At 41.8% G+C, this 18,538-nt stretch overlaps 1 protein-coding gene across 1 annotated transcript; it reads left to right on the forward strand.

Moving 5' to 3' along the window:
• Nucleotides 1-77: 77 nt before the first annotated feature.
• LOC117430242 (replication protein A 70 kDa DNA-binding subunit-like) lies at nucleotides 78-15,038 on the forward strand. Its single transcript, XM_059000888.1, has 17 exons — nucleotides 78-242; nucleotides 984-1,031; nucleotides 1,194-1,272; nucleotides 1,774-1,882; nucleotides 2,203-2,291; nucleotides 3,089-3,166; nucleotides 3,565-3,691; nucleotides 4,627-4,729; nucleotides 5,328-5,396; nucleotides 5,784-5,976; nucleotides 6,274-6,410; nucleotides 6,857-7,005; nucleotides 8,806-8,932; nucleotides 9,125-9,301; nucleotides 9,649-9,756; nucleotides 10,302-10,388; nucleotides 12,643-15,038. Exons 1-17 carry the CDS (start codon nucleotides 210-212, stop codon nucleotides 12,745-12,747), a joined length of 1,818 nt encoding a protein of 605 aa, XP_058856871.1. The 5' UTR covers nucleotides 78-209; the 3' UTR covers nucleotides 12,748-15,038.
• Nucleotides 15,039-18,538: the final 3,500 nt, after the last annotated feature.

The following is an 18,538-nucleotide window of genomic DNA, read 5'->3' on the forward strand; positions in this document are numbered from 1 at the left end:
TAATAATAATAATCTATCTTGGGGGCGGGGCTGAGAGCGCGCGCGCAAAAATGAGCCGCCTTTTTGTCGGCCGAGTGACGTCACTGAGATTATAAACAGGCTCCGCGCGCAGACCGGGAGGCTATCTTGGCGCCACAGCGAGCGAGAAGGGAAAGAAAGTGAGGCAGTTAAAATAAACCACATTCAAATTGAACATAGAAAAAGCAAAAATGAGCGATAAACTGACCCCAGGAGCTATTCGGGTGAGTAGCTGCGGGGGGGAATACAAGTTTGCCGCTCAGGTCTGGTCCTGAGGTAGGGACGCAGCGTTGTTTCTGTGTAGTTTAATAATTATGCCTCAGCGATGGATCTAACAGCTATACAGATGTGTTATATCATCATAACAATCAGACTTCGTGTTTTCTAACTACGGAGTGACTCGGTGATTTGTCTTTTTCACCGATTAATTTTCAGGCCTGCTGTAGTATTTAGCAAACAAAAAAATACACGGCTGATGTAATTCTCAAGCCAAATGCCTTTTTCAGAGAACGCGTTTTTGAAGTGAAACTTATCCCCGCTGTGTAAATATGAGCCAGTAACTAATAAATCAAAATAAATATGTGATTGAACTGGGCCTTTACCTCGCTGCAAACAAAGTGTGCCGTTGTGATGAAGACTTGCTGCCCAGTCGAATGCTTACACACACACACAGTTGATACTGGAGTCGCAGTGTGTTTAATGGAACCACAATGCAATTCATTCTGCCCTGTACCAGTGCTGCCAGCCCCGTCGTGTTTCTCATGTAAACTGGGCATTACTAGTAACATCGTTCCTTATTCCAGTTTGAAACCACCCGCTTTGTCCCGCCCTGTCCACTTCGGCGCCCTGGCTTTGCAGTACGTTGTTGCGGGTCAAGCAGACAAAAGGTTTTGTACAAGAAACGGAATCGTCATTGTTTAAAAGTGCTTGGTAATTAGAGTGAATTCATTTCTGTGTTTTTCCAGACCATCGCAAAGGGAGACCAGATTCAAAACGCCGTCCTGCAAGTTATTGTAAGAGTTTTATTGTTTTAACAAGATCTTCTTGAGTTGTTTATTTTTCAGCTTTTTCTTTGTTATAAACTTTGTTTTGCGTGAAGTGTACCTACACTCCTCCAAGCTGCTTCTCCACATTGTAAACACATTGTCTCCCTTGTGCGGTCTCCCTCCCCAAAGAACACAAGACGCATCGAAGGTGCCGCAGGATTACAACGCTTCCGACTGCTGATGAGCGATGGAGTGAACACCCTGTCCTGTAAGCGTGCAAATACAAAGAGATATCTCTATCTGTATATGTCTGTAGTAGGTCTTGGTTTGAATTTGAGCAGTCTTTAGACCCCTAAAGCACTCCTCACTGCAGTGTTGTAGTTCTAGATCTAAATATCATATCACGCGTCACCCATCTGGGTTTGTGTTTTAACCAAGAACTAAATGTGTTTGAGGTTTGCATTGCTTTCCTGTGCACACAAGGCAGCCTCTGAGTTTACAAACTAGCTGCAGTCATTGGCTTAGTGTCTGTTCATGACCAGACCGCTGCACAAGGGGCTGTAGCCTGTTCTCAATCACAATGGAAGAGATCTTTAATCTCATCCATTTCAGTGCCAACACCTCCTCCAGCACTGCGATTCGGACAGGAAGGAGGCCATCACTATTGCTAATATATAATACAGCCATTGATAAATGCAGGTAACTATTGCAATAAGCTTGTGACCTTACAGAACTGGTTTGTTCACTCTGTTTTGTGTGTGTTTTGCAGCCTTTATGTTGGCGACTCAGCTGAATGACCTGGTGGAGCAGAAAGAGATTGCTGCCAACTGCATCTGCCGGATCAAGAAATACATCGTGAACACACTGAAGGATGGAAGGTAACAAGACAACTTGCACTGAAGACATTATACAACATGTTTATACAGTTTTCCCATTGGCAAAGTTAACAGTTCTGGAGAGACTGGAGCATATTTTTAACATGCAGAATACCTGCCATTGATGTGTGTGTGTGTGGTGCACGCACTTTACTGCCTGAAATTTGATACTTTTCAAATGTCCGGCTAGTGAACCTCCTCTTAAGATAGAGGCTTTCATCCTGGAAAACTTGTGGAGTGGCCATTGCACGTTTTAACAGGTGTTAACTTTGTATGGATTTAATTTTAAACAAACCTGATGGATGTCTCTCTAACTTATCCAGACGTGTGGTTATAGTCATGGACCTGGAGGTCCTGAAATCTGCCAGCGATGTTGGAAAGACGATTGGAGAGCCAGTTCCATATGTGGAAGGTAACACCTGTGACCCGTATTCACTGATATTGATACAACCCATAAATATCCAGTTTTCTCTTTTTTACTGGTGCTGGTGCAAAACGAACATGTCTGGAGCTGCCAGAACAGTTACAGTTGTGTTCCAAGGCTTGCTTAGTGAGCATGATCTGGGTTTAAATGTGTTTAATAAATTCTGCATCCTAAAAGGAACCACACCGACCCCTGCCAAAATAAAAATAGATAATGTTGTCTAAAGTGAAAATGATCCAAATAAACAAACCAACCACATGTTTTTTAATCTGAAGTGCAGTCACTGTGTTGAGTGCCTGGGCATTTCCTGCTCTGTACTTGTACTTTGAAATGTTAGAAAACATTTTTGCAATAATTTCAATAAAAAAGCATAAAACTGTTCCCTTAGAATCTGAATACAAACCACGAAGAAATGTGTGCAGTCCTTAACCTGCACAGACTTAAACAACATTTTATAGTTTACAAATATTTCGTATTTTGTAATATTTGGCAAAGCCTTTTTTTATTTAATTAATTTTTTTATTTAAAAGAAAACATTTTAAAGCTGTTTTTAATATGCTCCTAATGTGCGCGTTTTCTCTTTGTGTCCATTATACAAATGGTCGCATCAGGGACACAAAAACAAGCAGAACGTTGCTTTGTAAACGGCGTCATTAGTTTGACTTTCTGGAAGAGCTCTTGCGCTATACTATACTGCAGCTGGGTCATGCCCAAATAATAAAATCTCTGCTGTGGTATCGCCTGGTGACTCATGCATGTGTCCTCCCTTTTTTTTTCCCCTCCAGGTGAAGCAAAGACAACATCACCTACTTCAAACCCACCTGCCAAGTCATTCAAGCAACAAAGCAGCTACAATTCTGAGAGTAAGCAAGAGCTTTTTAATGTTCTCCCTCCCTTCGCTAAAAAGGGCAAAAGTCCTGTGTCTCTCTCTGTTCCAACACTCTGAGATGTTAAACTTGAAGTTGTTCACACAAAGCGTCGTCACGTTTTGTCACCTGTGAGCTTTAAGTGAAGTAAAACTGCAGGTTTTCACAATTTCTTAGGATGCTGTCTAAGATTGCTTTGTTAATAGCTGTGTGTTCTCCATTGAAGCCTAAAGCTTAGTTATACATAATACATTAGCTGTGAAACCACTTAATACTTACATTAATAATTTATGCATTTTATAGCTCCTTAAAGATGTTGTATAAAGCAGTTCAGACTTTCTTTTTAAATGCTTTGTCTCATTTCCATGTCTTTTTTATTCTGTTCTCTCCAACAGCATCTATGAATCGGGGTGCCCCAAAGGATTTGGGGAAACAGAAGGCGTTTCCGGATCCCCCAAATACTCCTGGGGGCTCCCAGTCAAAAGTGGTGCCCATTTCAAGCCTCAACCCGTACCAGAGCAAGTAAGCGCCCTGTGCAAATCGAGACAAAGCACCCGTGTGTATTTTTTGTAAAATATTTGATACATTTAACTTACTAGGTTTAGGAACTGGCTTTAAATTACTGAGAAATCGCTGGAAAAATAATAGAGCATTATCCATCTATTTGGATTGAAAGCAAACTCTGGCTAGGTGGTGCTGTTGTGCTGCAAATCCTTGTCAGTCAGGGAGATTTCCTGTACTTGGAAAAGGACTGACACTTGGGCTTTGACTTTACTGCTCGTGAAACGCAAGACCCTGTTTGAGAGCTTCCCCTTTGCTCTGCTAGCAAGCAAGCACACCTCAATCCTGTCCTGAACACCCCCTGCCCTTCTCCCAAGCACGATTCAGTAGTGTGGTGGTGTTGTAATGTGAGCTAATCACTGTTCATTACATGTGGAAGCTCTTGACTTCTTCCACTTGTGACCTGAGCAGGACTGTCAGAAGTAAATGTACAGCTGCAGTCTAGCTGCTGCATAGTGGAGTGTAAAAAAAAACAAAAAAAAAACGTTTTGTTTAGGGATCTAGGCTTAGTCCTACCTACTTTGACTTTGTCGGGGACGCTGAGTGATTCAATTCACAGCCTCAAGCTGAAAAGCTAATTAAATGCACTGTAAAGTGAGAGAACACAACTTCTGTTACTTTTCATAAGCCATTCCCAGTAAACAGACAAGGAACTCTGCTTCCCTAGCCAGCACGGCTTCATCTTTTAATGTGCGCGATAGGCAGCGTTCTCTTCAATCTGTATTAAAAAAAAAAAACACACAGTTCTTGTTTTCAATTGCCCTTATTTTTTTTAAAACTACAATGTTCATGTAATAAAATCTGCTTCAGGCATTGGCACAGGTGGATTTTTTTCATTAATGGTCACCTTGAAACCCCTCCAAGCTGCACTTGTTGACTGTTTCACTGCTGCACAGGTGGACCATCCGAGCCCGAATCACCAACAAGAGCCAGATTCGCACCTGGAGCAACTCCAGAGGAGAGGGCAAGCTGTTCTCCATGGAGATCGTGGACGAGAGTGTAAGACCCACACCCCTGTACCCCTGAATATACCCCCCCTCCCTTAAAGAACGCTTGTGTTCTCTACAGAGCACTGGTGACTTGGATTTGTATGTATTTGATATGCAGAGCGAGGAGAAAAGTTGCAGGACACTTCTTCCTAAAATGAATTAGGATTCGAAATGGTCAATGGAGAAATAGAAATTGAATTTAACTCTATTGGATGTGAAATGTATCCGACAGTGGCTTCTGTGGTTTTCTGCTGTAAGAGGAGTGTCATACGTTAAAAAAAGTGTGTGTGAACATTTTTTAAAACGCAAAAGAACACCACATCAGATGGCTCTGTGTATCCTGTGACTTCTCATACGTTGTGCAATTGTAGTGTTATAACTGCGGAACCTGTGAATTTGCACCGGGAATGTCATAGTAATGAGATGCTGCATCTCCAGGAGACGTGTGTGTGAAAGAGAGAGTAATATTTAGAGTTGCTTGTGCTTTGGCATTTGCTAAACCAGTCTCCGCTAACTAGATCTCTGCCTCCCCTCTTCAAGGGCAAACCTCTCGGTTTCAGTTCAGTCTTGTAAGCCTCTTGTTAAAATAATAATTTTATTCTCAACAGGGGGAGATCAGAGTTACAGGGTTTAATGAACAAGTTGACAAGTACTACGCTGTGATTGAAGTCAACAAGGTAAGAGATGAGCGCGTCTGAGCTTGGGAATGCGGTCTACCAGCGTAGTTTCCAGACCTCAACTGGTAGATCAATTGTGACACATTTTGTATCCTTTTAATACCTCATTCTTGCCATACCTATACCTCTTTATTGCCACCCTTAGTGTTTAGAAGAGCATTTCTTAATTCTGATCTGTTATATTCCCCGAAACTCAGCAGTAGTTAGCACCTTGCCATGGTGCTCTTATCCCGAAGTATTTAGACACGGGTACAATAAGTAGCGTTGCCAGCAAGCTCCAAGCTACACCCAGCGTTCCAGATTTTAACCCTACAGTCCACATTCCCCTACAGTCCACTTGAGGTTGCGATTTGTTATGAATCTTACCGATTTATTTGTGCCCTGCAGGTGTATTACATCTCCAAAGGCACTCTGAAGATCGCCAACAAGCAGTACACGAATGTGAAGAACGATTACGAGATGACGCTGAGCAACGACACCTCCATCGTGCCCTGCGACGACGCGGGCGACGTGCCCATGGTGCAGTTCGAGTTCGTTCCCATTGAGGAGCTGGAGAACAAGGAGAAGGACTCTGTCGTCGGTAAGGAAGGAGCCCGGTCAACAAGAGCCAGTTTGACCAAACTCCTAAACGCTCAATTGTAAAATCTGTGCAGGCTTAATAAAGCAATGTCATGGAGACTGGGTATCAAACGCAGCACTGGTCTGATTGCATATCTAGTAGACCAGTGTCTTGCTTGTATTTTTTGTCGTGTTTGACTGCATTAGATCCACAGTCTGCAAGGCTGAAATGAAAATATACATGTCAAATGTTTATTTAAAATATGACTCTTAACCTGCAATAATAAGGTTATAGTCTTTTTTATTTAATTCCCTGTAGATGTTATCGGAATCTGCAGAAGCTACGATGAAGTAACAAAGATCACAACAAAATCCAGCAAGGAAGTCTCCAAGAGAGCTGTGCACCTGATGGACATGTCCGGGAAGGTCATCACCACCACTCTGTGGGGAGAGGAGGTAAGAACACGCTGTTCCATACCCCTGTCAGTCCCTGTGCACAATCTGCAGCTCGGGTTTACCAGCTGTGGTGTGTTTTACCAGCGCTTACCATTAAACACTTTGTTTGGTCAGGGACAGGCAATTCACTGATGTCAGTAGGCTTCCTTCTCAAACCTTTTTGAATTAACTTTTAATTTGGATTACCGCACAACACTCGTCTGTTTTTAAAATCCGATTTTGAATGCGACCATGCTATTTTTTGTGCTTTTAATAAATGTTTAATTGTAAAATATGGGGAGAAGAGAAATACAGCCCTGATCCTATGAACACCTTCCACGACTTTAGTTTTCCCACATATCCATATTTTACCTCCTGTTACACTGTGACCCTGTGGATGGTTATATTTTTGTCCTAGTTGCTGTTGCTGCTGCAGTGTTTGAACGTTTCCCATCCTCCTTTTCCAGGCTGAAAAGTTTGACGGCTCGGGGCAGCCTGTCCTGGCCATTAAGGGGGCTCGTCTGTCAGATTTTGGGGGTCGATCTCTCTCTGTCCTCTTTTCCAGCACTCTCATGATGAACCCCGACATTCCTGAAGCCTTCAAACTACGAGGCTGGTAGGTTCCCTTTTTGTAATTTAAAAAAAAAAAAAAAAAAAAAAAAAATGTATGTGTTAAAACATGTAAACATGCATGGTAAGGAGCCATTGCTTGCTTTTAGGGTTGTGACCTTTTAATGTTGAAACGTTGTTGTAGATTATGGGGTTAATCTAGTTCCACGTAGCTGCCTACCTTTCCAAATGAAAACGCACATGTGCAAAAAACTTTTTTATAAAAGTAAATTACTAACATGCCTGCAGTTAATGGCAAAAATCAGGTGCACCAGCAAAATAAGTTTCAGCTGAAATCTGACCTGAAATCTTGGCAGCCCTGGTTTAGATTTAAAATGAGGTGCTTTCATCACTGGAGCATCCTCTGCGTGCTTAACCATACTGTGGATTCAGCTGCTCAATTAAGCAAGAGAAGGATTTCAACGATTTCCCTGGATACGTTTTTCATAAATAAAAGTGATTGCAGCAGTCAATGAAAGTCCCAAGCTTTTGCGTTGTAGGTGGTCCTTTTTAATTTTGCTTTCATTAGGAGAGTCATGTTTACTCCTGTGGGATTTTGGTTCCAATCCAGATGACATTTAAAATATTTTCTGTAGAGTAACATGCCTAGAAGAAAAGACTTGTGCAGAACAGCATATAATTGAGCTCCAGTAAAACAGGGATGAGTTTTTAAAAACATTAGACTAGGCCAAGTAAAATAAACCTTTTGCATCTTTCCTTTTTTTATAGATCTGCAGTTCAACACACTCCATTTTTATACCAAGGCCACTGGGGTGTTAGTGGGTGGTTGGTACTTATTTTTTTTGTCTTCAAGGCTGCAAAATACTTTTCTTTCTATTGAGGATATTTTTAACTATTCTGATAACAATTTATGGAGTATTACACAATACCTTGGAGAGAAAAAATGAATAAATGAGACTAGCATAGCTTGTACACGTCACTTGGACATGAACTTGTGTACACAAGCATATGCTTTTTAGAAATACATTTCATATACAATATTATCGACTGCGAATCAAGAAGTAACCAAGTTTAATAATAATAATAATAATAATAATAATAATAATTGAACACTAGCTGGCATTGTTTTGTAAGCTTTTGACAGCTCTGCTTACCACTGTGATGTGCTCGAAGTTTGAAGCTGTCTGTAGCCACAACAAAAAAAAAAGAAATGCCTAAGAAATGAGCTGCCTGGCAGGATCTTTTTTTTTTTTTGTTCTCCTGTCTTTTTAATAAATTGCATCCAATAAAGATGAGAAAATAGGAAGTGTTGCGGGAAAGAAATAAAAACCCATTTTTCAATGGGAGCATGAAACAGCGGCGCTACTTGTGGCTCTTGGTTCCATTATAAGAAGGGGTTTTCAATTAGTCATGCTTCTGTGGGCAAGCAGATTCCTTGTATTGCCAAACCCCTCTCGGATGAGTCCTTGAACGAATTGATTCATAAATGCTATTGATCTGCCTCTTGTAAGATTGTGTTTTTTTATTTTTGTGCTAGTGGTTGTGGTAAAGCCAAGCAGAAGCACCAACACACTTTGCTTCTACCCACTAGCTCAGGATTGCAGATTGAATGGGTGTCTGTTTCCTCAGCCCATTATATAGCAGGGATAGAAATACAGCAAACCCCCCCCCCCCCAATTGCATAGCAGCTTGACTACTGGTTTCACTACCAGTTGAAGACACACCTGAGCTTGTTATACCCTGCGGCTAATCAAGCTCCTAGTAAGACCTGGAATGGGTAAAACTGCTGTGCAACAGGAGTCTTATTTCCATCCCTGTATTGCCATTATTGTTTTTTCTGTTTTAGGTTCGATTCTGAGGGGCACGCTGTTGAAGGGTCATCTATGTCTGAAATGAAAGGCTCTGGAGGTGGGAATGCTAACTGGAAGACTCTGTCTGAGGTGAAGACTGAAAACCTGGGCCATGGAGACAAGGTGAGGGGAGGGGAATGGGACTCTGGAGCTTGAATTGTGTAAAACAACCATCCCTGACTGCTGGGCCATATTGACGTTTTAAGATTATTGGCTAAAAACTATAAATATAAAGTTTTCCTTAAACCATGCTTAGGGGAGAGCTGTGCAGTACTGCCCCTTTTACTAACTCGGAGTGCCCCTCTTGTATTGCAGGCTGATTACTTCACGTGTGTGGCCACCATCGTGTACCTGCGCAAGGAGAACTGCATGTACCAGGCGTGCCCCTCGCAGGACTGCAACAAGAAGGTGGTGGACCAGCAGAACGGACTCTTCCGCTGCGAGAAGTGTGACAAGGAGTTCCCCAACTTCAAGTATCGCATGATCCTCTCTGTGAGTGAATCAATACCAAATAATCCTAGCCAACATCTCACTGCATTTCACTGCACGGTTATTTTCTTTTTCGGTCTAAATATGGTCTCGATGTCTGAGATACTGACGCAGGTGAATTTCATATTTCTGAAGAGAAATTTAGATGTTCAGATATACAAGATGGTGAACTAAACAGTCATTATTTATTTTTTAATCTCTGTATTTAAACTGTCCTGTGGTCGTACATACACATTTGAGCAGTTTGTGACTCCAGGGATGTAGCGTGTTTTAATTCTAGTCTCTGTAAAGTAATAAACTGCAGGGCTTCAATACTTTTCTCTCTTCTGTCTGTTGCTGTTCCCTTGCAGGCAAACATTGCAGATTTCAGTGATAATCAATGGGTGACCTGTTTCCAAGAGTCTGCAGAAGCCATGCTGGGAAAGAACGGAGATCACCTGGGGGAGCTGAGGGACTCTGTAAGTAAGGGTTCCTGGTTAGCTACACCGGAGTGACTTTGGTGTGCAACTACAGTCAATTCTCATCAAATTCTACCCCTTTTTTTTATAATGCTGTTGCCAGCAGCCAGTTACAAGACTGCACTATTTGTGTTCCGTGTTATAATGAGAATCAGCGTGATCGTGGAGTGGCATTACGAGGCAAATAGGAACCACGACCATGCAGCTTTATAACTGGTCCTGTGATATAAAGGGCTGCCTTATAAAGGTGGAGTATGAATTTAACAAGAACGTGATTGTACCTTTGTAATAAAGCACACCTTTTTTTATTTTATGCAATACAAATTCATTTCACTGAGCCCCAAAGAGTGGTAATTGAAGAGGGAAAGCAGGTTTATCTTGTATCCTGTCTGTTAGCCGGATAGGAAATTGGACCATGGATCCCCTGCTGGATTGCTCTGTGCACTTTCATTCCCTGCTGTGTCTTCAGGTTATATTTCCTGTTTCAGTGTGTTCTGTTCTGCACACTAATTAATGTGTGTGTTTTTGTCTCATTTTCTATACAGAATGAGCAGGCGTTCGATGAAGTGTTCCAGAACGCCAACTTCAGAACGTACACCTTCCGAAACCGGGTCAAACTGGAAACCTACAACGTGAGTTTGTTACAAACGCATACGGAACTAGCATTAGCACACGGACTACAGATCTGCCAGTCTTTTAAACCTTTGTCCTTTTCAGTTTAGAGGAGAGGATCGAATGGGGTTTGGTAAGAACATGGACTCGATTTTACAACCTCACGCCTTGAAGCGTTGAAAATTCTTTCTCTGACCCTTCCGCCACTCCCCCCAAAAAATGCAACGTTGTAAACGGTTCACAGCGATGCCTCCTTGTTTGAGTGTGTTGAGAGTTTGACATGCTGGAGTGAAATTCTCAAAGCAAACCATTTTTGAAGGCACGGATTGTCTGGATTTGCATAGCAAACGGCAGCAGATTTACTACGCTTGCCTTTGCAAATCCCCTCTTTTCTAGGAGATGCAACCAACACTAATCGCTGACAAACTTTGTCACAGTTCATTGTGAAGCCGCTGCAGTAAAAAAAAAAAAAAAAATCCTTTGACAACCTCTTGCCTCTCAGCTATTGAGAGGAGTTTTTGTACCGTTCACACATTTTGACCAGAATTCCGTGACTGCATAGCAAGTCTGTAGCTGTTTAGACAAATACTGAAAATGGCTGTTCTGCAAGAGTCCTAATTGATGAGGTTTGCAGGTAAACCCATTGTGGAAGATGCCCTCTGGTTAAGTAATAGTAACTTCTCTTTAAAGAGCAGGGACATTTTGGAGCCGTGAAGCTCACCATTTTATAAAAAAAAAGCTAATTTTAGACTGTGTGAATTCCAGCTGCAGGGGGCAGTAGTTGTTCACAAACATCACATGGTTGATTGCCAGCAGCACAGCCAGATATTTCAGCACCCTGTTCCCTTGTGCGTAATTTTGGAAGAGTAAAAAGTGGCCGATTTAGAAACTGGAAGAACTGTGATTTAATGTGAATATGCTGTATACTGACTATTCAGCCAGTCCGTACCATGCACTGACTCGCTATTCTCTTTCTGTGTCGCCCCTGGGACTGAAGTCCCGTTACTTGAAGATGGTGTCTGGGTCACTGACTGCTGTTAAATTGACTATTAAAGAAGACCCTCCAAGGAAATGTGGTGGGCAAAAAGCATCAGTCAACATATTTGCAAGCGAGAGGGGATTTTAATAAGTGCCTTGTCCTGCAAGCAACAGAACCCTGTTGGATGATCCTGGAAGTCTTTTCTCTGTGTGATCTTAGATTGCTCTATCGAGCTAGAAACTGAGAAACGTGGGTTCCCCTTTAAATTCGTTGCTGGATTCTGATAAATATTGAGTTGCTTGGCTTGTGGTTTTATATACACACCCATGCTGTGGCTTATCGCTGGCGGTTTTGGATTTTGGTACTGGCACAGAGAAAGTCATGGGAATCCCAGCAATGCCATTAAACGATTGCTTGAAGGGGTGCAGTTGAAGCCCATATGTTCATGGTTAAATTACTTGGATGCAGTAACGTTTGAGCCCTTGGCTCATTTATTCAGCACTATCGTTCTCTGATAATCTTTATGCTGATTTTTTTTTGCACACTGCATAAACATTGTCATGATTTAACTGCTGTCTCTTCAGGGGTGTGCTTGGTACAGTAGCCTGTAACTAATAATGCATCATTAACCTGTGAAACCTGAAGCAGTAGATGCAAGAGGTTTTGCAGCTTGACCGTTTTTGATTCTTCAAAATCGACAGCTCTCAGAACTGACTTTCTAGATTTTTTTTTTTGTATCTTGTTTTGCAACCATTGTGTATAGTCCTAATTAAAACCCAATGAGTGTTGTCATTAATCTGAGATGATTAATAGAAAGATGCAGGTGGCTTTGCAGATTGATATCTTGTATTGATGCTTGGCTCAGGATAGACATGTATCAAGTGGTTGGAGGTTAAGAGGCTAAACCGTGTTATTTTTCTTTTTTCTTCCTGAGCTGTTAACAAATCTGTCCTGGATGAGTGAGGGGTGTCTAATATAAATTAGAGGTTAACACGGGTGGCCATCCCTGGTCCTGGAGAGTCACAATCCAGCTAGTTTTTTTTTTTTTTTTTCTAGTTGTTTTTAAAGACCTGGGAGGGATGTGTTGACCAATTAAGAAAATAATTAGTTCAATTAAGTAATATGAGAACTCGGGTGGAACGAAAACCAGAAGACCCTGTGGCTCTCCAGGACCAGCGTTAGTCGCGCCTGTGTTAATGGGGGGGAGGGGGTGGGCTTGTGTGACGAAAAAGCAATCTCCTGAATCCTTTACAGCCTGCCTCATGTCTGTCTTTTTGTTCTCTCCTGAAATGCAGGACGAGTCTCGTATCAAAGCGTCAGTGATGGATGTCAAGCCCGTAGATCACAAAGAGTACAGCAAGAGGCTCCTCATGAACATACGGAAATATGCAACGCAGTAACAGGTGCCCGGGAGCACAGAGACCGGGGGCCCAACTCCACCGCCTGGGACGGTCCACAGCACTCTGGGTTTTCCTTTTAACCAGTTCAAATTTGATTTCTTTCCTTATTTATGGTGTACATGAAGCAAACGCAGTAGGTACAGATTAGCTTAAAGGGCTGTGTTTAGAAAAAACTTGTGTGCGCTCTCAGTACAAGTTACCATTAACTTAGCACACTGAAGTGAGCACGTACGATGTGTTTCTGAACATGTTTGTCGTTTTTATGTGCATTATTGGAAAACAATGCAGAGTAAATGTAATGGTTTAGGTTCAAACAAATAACTGGTGGACTGGAATTCAAAACCACTGACTGCTATCGGTAGTTAGTGCTCAGTGGTCTGGGGGAAAAAAAAAGGGCAAAGGCTGAGCTGGGGATTGGTTTGGTTTAAAAGAAAAATGCTGAGGGATTCAGAATGTTTCAAAATCCTTTTTCGAAGACCTGCTGTGCTTTGTGAGTTCCAGGACAAAGCTGCACATCTCTGATAAGCTTATTTAAACTTGCACCTCCTGTCTCTCTCCCCTCTCCCCAACTAAGAATATTTTTAAAGTGATCATAAATAAAATCAAACAGCACAGCCTTATTTGGTATTAGCGGAGCATGGTGTCTAAGCAAGCACTTTCTTTTTTTTTTTTTTAAATCCCCATTTGTCAACAATTTGAAAAGTGCTTCTGTCCTGTTTTTGTAGTGGTCTGGCAGTATTAATTTTTTTTCTTTAACACAGCGAGGGGTTGTATACATCAGCAGGACTGGTCTCATCTTGTACCGAAGGACCAGTCCAGTCCCAAGTCTGTATTCCAATCAGGCCTTAAATTTGAGTACATGCATACAGAGGAATTAAACTGGGCAGCAGCAGTAGAAAACACACTGGGGTTTTCACAGTATGAAGTACTGTGAGCTGGTGTGTGTGTGTGCGCACTGAGAATTGAAAGAACTGAATGATGGTGTCTTATTGATGCCAGCATTTGCTAACTCTCTCTAGCACTTGTTTTGAAGTACCAAAAAAAACCAAAACCCTCCCTCGCTTATAAAACTAAAAGATGTTCATTTGCGTGCTTCTAAGTGGTATAATAGTCAAGACTTGCCAAGTGGATGTTAGCTGCAAGAGGTTCAAAGATGTGTGGGTGGAAGAGAGGAGAGGAGGAAAGCAGCTATCTGCTCTTCCTTACCCCAGGCAGGGCTTTACTTTGTGGGTGGTTTTGTGTCTTAGTCTCCTGAAATTACTTTAGTGGCCTGCACTTTCCAAAACATGTAGATTTTGCATTCAAGCAAGGCACTACCTTACCATGGTTGTAAATACTGTGACGCACCCTTTTTTTTTATTGAATAGCAATTTTGAGCAAGAATTTTTCATGGTCTATATGGGCGTCTTCAGAAATGTTTGGTTGTCAAATACAGCAATGGACTTTTTAATGCACTGGACATGCTGGGCTTAAATTACACACGCTTGAAACTGTACTCCAATTGCTTTTATTTTAAAAGCATCAGTACTTGGAGAGCTTTGCTATCTTTAAGAGCGAGGGTTAACATGATTTTCTGTGACATTTAAACAATAGGGAGTCTTGTATTCAACCCTGCTCTTATGATGGGGAAAACATGACCTTCCTTAAGTCTGTGCCCTGAAAACTGACACTTACATGGTATTCTTTTCTTATATATAAATAAAAACATGGATGAGTGTTAAGATGTTGGCTGATTCAAGACTTTCAGCACTTTATTTTTCCTTTTCTTTTGCAAATGCTTTTGTCCTCAGTAAAGTAAGGTAATGCACTTTGCAGTTTTGCAGATGCAAGCGGGTTGAAACACTTGAAAGACTTGCTTTGGGGAAACACGGGACCCCTTATCATTTTAAGCTGCATTTCTTCTTTCCATTTTTATGTTCATAATACTATGAGAAAGTCTGCCAGAGATCTCCAGAAGTTTAAAAATGTCAGCCTGAAGCACCGAAATGGCGATTTGTGTTTGGCTATCGTGCTGCCATGTATTTAGTACATTTAAGCCGTCAAACGGCTTGTGTTTTAGGGATTCTGATTTTGAGTTGGGACTAGTTGATTCAAAACAGTCCATTTCTTTTTGGGTCTGCAGTGGTTTATATGGACGCTTTGTGTGTGCCAGGATATCGGATTGTCTGATAGCAAAGTATTTTGAGAACGACCTGGTTCCACTTGTACACGTGTATAATATGATGTGTCGTCTTTGTGGTGATGATGAAAAGCTGTTCATTTATTTGTGCTAATAAAACTATAAAAAGTCACGTCCTGAAATGGGTGTTCTTTGTCTCCCTGACCCATTCTAGCTCTGGTTTCCTTGTGAACTGTTACTTGGCAGCTACAAGTAATTTTCTGAAACAAAAATAAACAAATGTACTCATGCCAGTAAAAATAGTGCAGTGAATGTTTTCTCTTGTAATACATCCAGTGTCATTAGGGGACAAGTCTAAAGCTGCGGATGAGCTCTGAATCCTTAAGTACTCCAGGGTTGAGTTTTATTGCTGCTTTTCACACCAGTGTTTTGCAGAGTCAACCCGAGTGAAGCGCTGTAAAATTAGCTGACGCATCACGTTCACATAAGGGACTTCAAGAGCTACGCCTTCAGATTGTAAAACAAATTGCCAGTCGCTGAATTTGTTTTTGGGCCTTACTGAAGTAAAACAGTGCTGTAGCTGCTTTTGTTTTGCACATCTCAATGCAGTAGTTGCAGGGCAGTAGTGGTAACTGCCTATTGACTTTGTGCTGGTTCCAACTGTGCTGTATTCTCATTGCTAAGGCATGGAAAAAACATGCACCTTGCAGAGGGAGGGGAGGGCAGTCGATAGAACAGCACCCAGACCGATGACCGTTTCCAGAACAGGGCTGTGGGAACTCCGCTGTGGAGACCCAGCGGTGACTGCGATACAGGTGACTCTTTTCTGACGCTTTGAAAGATGTTGGCCACAGAATTGATTGCTGCTGCTTTGTGCAAAACGAAGCTCTCCCCACAGGAATGGGAGTTTGCAGTGTTTTTCGCATGGATCGAGTCCCAGATTAGATTTGCTTCCAGCTTGTTCCAATTGAATTTGCCTTCAAGTGGCCTCCCTTCATTCGCTCATGGCTCGGACTTTCGATTCCCGCTAAGCCCTGTAAAGACCCTCCATCTTAATTGGCTTCTCGGGAGCTGAGTTGTTGTGAAGCTATATCGGGGTTAGATTCATTTACTTGCTGTTGGCACAGGATCTGCTGAAAGGCAGCTACCCAGAAGCTACTCCTTGCATAAGTGTGCAGTAAGGTCAGGAAGAAAAGCTTTTGTGTTCAGCTGTTCACATACTGTCTCCTGTAGATCGATTGTCTTAAGCAAAACGGTGTGTTTTTGTTTCCCCCACCCCTTGCACTTACAATTTTAATTTAAATTGATCTGATGATAAACTTTTATAATTCAAAATTGGAGACCCTTTATACAGTACATCCTGGTCAATTACCTTATGCCTGTTTCTGCTAATTGTTGCATTTCCAATTGGGTGGTTTTACAGATGGACCATCCCAACTACATTTTAATATACTGTATACTTTACATACAGCCTACTGGAAATCAGAACACACGTTTGTCAAATTTTAGCAGCAGCAGAACGCTTGGCTCTGTGAAGTATATTTATCTAGTGCCTGCAGGATACAGATACAGTGTTCCTAGCTGCTTTTCTCCTTTTTAAATGCACGTCGCCGGGGGAGTTTTATCACTGGCATTACAGCGGGCGATCCGTTTCTTTTCATTTTCACTGCCGCTCTTTTTAAGCCCAGTAACCTGCAGCGTTGATCCGGCCGACTGCAGCTGAGCCCGGCTCATGGCTTGTGCTCTGTTTGCCACTTTTGAAAGTAACACCTGGGGTGGATGACGCACGGTTTCAGGTTCAAAGCTAATTTTAGCTGCGGTGGGCCCACCCAAGGTAGGTCCCTGCAAGCTTATGAATTTCTGAGCTTCATAATCATAATTTATCTTGCTTTTTGTAATGCGTGTCTTTTTCAGAATGAAAAACTGCCCTGATGTTTTATTAATAAGCGGAACTACTTCAAAACATGCAACCTTTTAACACTGTTTATCATAACAAAGGACCTACAGATCCAGCTCAATAATAATAACAATGCTGCACTCTGTGATATGGTAATGTTTACCACTGATAGGGAGACACCTGAAGATTTCACTTTGATGTAAGGATAGTGGGGGAGGTGGGGACGACACCTAGTGATGAGAGTGCCTGTTTTCAAGATGTTGCTGCTTTGTTTTTCAAAGACTGCACAGCTGCGGGCTTCAGGAGCGTTGATCTTTCCAGGCGCGGACACTTCAGTTGTGCTGACAAACAGGCACACCCAGAACTTGAGATTCCCACCTGGACAGAGTTTTAATGCACTGTTTTAAAGCATCAGAGTTTAAAATGATTTAAGGATGGTGAAGGAGACTGGAGCGCTCTTCATGATCAGATTTTTTCTGTCTGTGTGTTTGTACATGTGTATGGAAGGCCATCTGCGTCAAAGCGTTGTTTAGCACATGTTTCAAATACTGTGAACACTACTTGAATTGGATCAATCTGAATACATTCAATAGAGTGTGTTTTAAATCAATGTAGATGAACTAAGTATGTTACAGCAGTACTGACGTAGGGGCTGGTCATTTTAGTCATGCAGCATGAGTAGCCAAGCCCCTTTTGGGATAACATTTAAGTTCAGGCACAAAATACGCTTGCAAAGAATAAAGGAAGTTACAAATCATGGCGGTGAGAGATTTTCATCTACGGTGCAAATCTAGATTGGCTGAGGGCTGTCGTCTTCTTGAGACCCACCATGATGACCGTGACGTGGTTCAGTTAACAAGGTGCACAATCTTTTTTTTTTTTTTTTTTTTAATTTATTTTCTAATTTATATTTCAGTTTTACACTAAAATATTGAGTTACCAAAGCTAATATTAAGTTCAATGTCAGATATTTTAACACTTGTTTAAAATGACATATTAGTTACAGTGGGGTTTGCTAAACTTTACCCAGGGCCAAGTCCATATACCACCACGAGCTAGGCGGGAATGGCAGATGCAAGGAGATTTTTAATTGGATCATTTATTACACATACTATTCTCTTTAAATTCATTGGTTCTTATTTCATTTTCAGTGATCCGATTGGCCAAATTAGGACGTGTACTAATTAGAATTACAACACGTACCAAAGTCAAATTAGAACGTGTACAAAGTATTTGAAGTGTGCTAAATGACGCGTGTTTGACCCTGATGACCTTCCACACATGCATGTGTTTTGTACACGCGGGATTTGTGTGCGCCGTGCAACTCCTCGGCTGCCGTGCAGCAGCTTTCTCAAGCCATTTGTCAACAATAGAGAGAGGGAGCAGCTTCACTCTACAAAGGAATCATTAAAACCAGTGGAGGGGGACGGCAGGTCAGCAGCAAATCAAAGCCCAGACAGACGGCTCAATGAAAGGGCAGTAACGAGAGCACTTCCCTGCTCCCCGAGCGGCACTGGATTGATTTAGCAGTAATTGATTGTGGTGTGAGATGGCTTTTCAATGTACCTCAGTGGGTCAGGTGCTGCACCTTGCAAGCATGGCCACCTGAGCTCCTGCCAATTTGTTTATTTTTCTTTCTTTTTTCTTTCTTTCTTAGCCGACGCCCTTATCCAGGGCAACTTACAATTGTTAAAAAATATCACATTATTTTTACATACAATTACCCATTTATACAGTAGGGTTTTTACTGGAGCAGTCTAGGTAAAGTACCTTGC

Source organism: Acipenser ruthenus, chromosome 26, assembly GCF_902713425.1.
Source record: "Acipenser ruthenus chromosome 26, fAciRut3.2 maternal haplotype, whole genome shotgun sequence".
Taxonomy (NCBI): Eukaryota; Metazoa; Chordata; class Actinopteri; order Acipenseriformes; family Acipenseridae; genus Acipenser; species Acipenser ruthenus.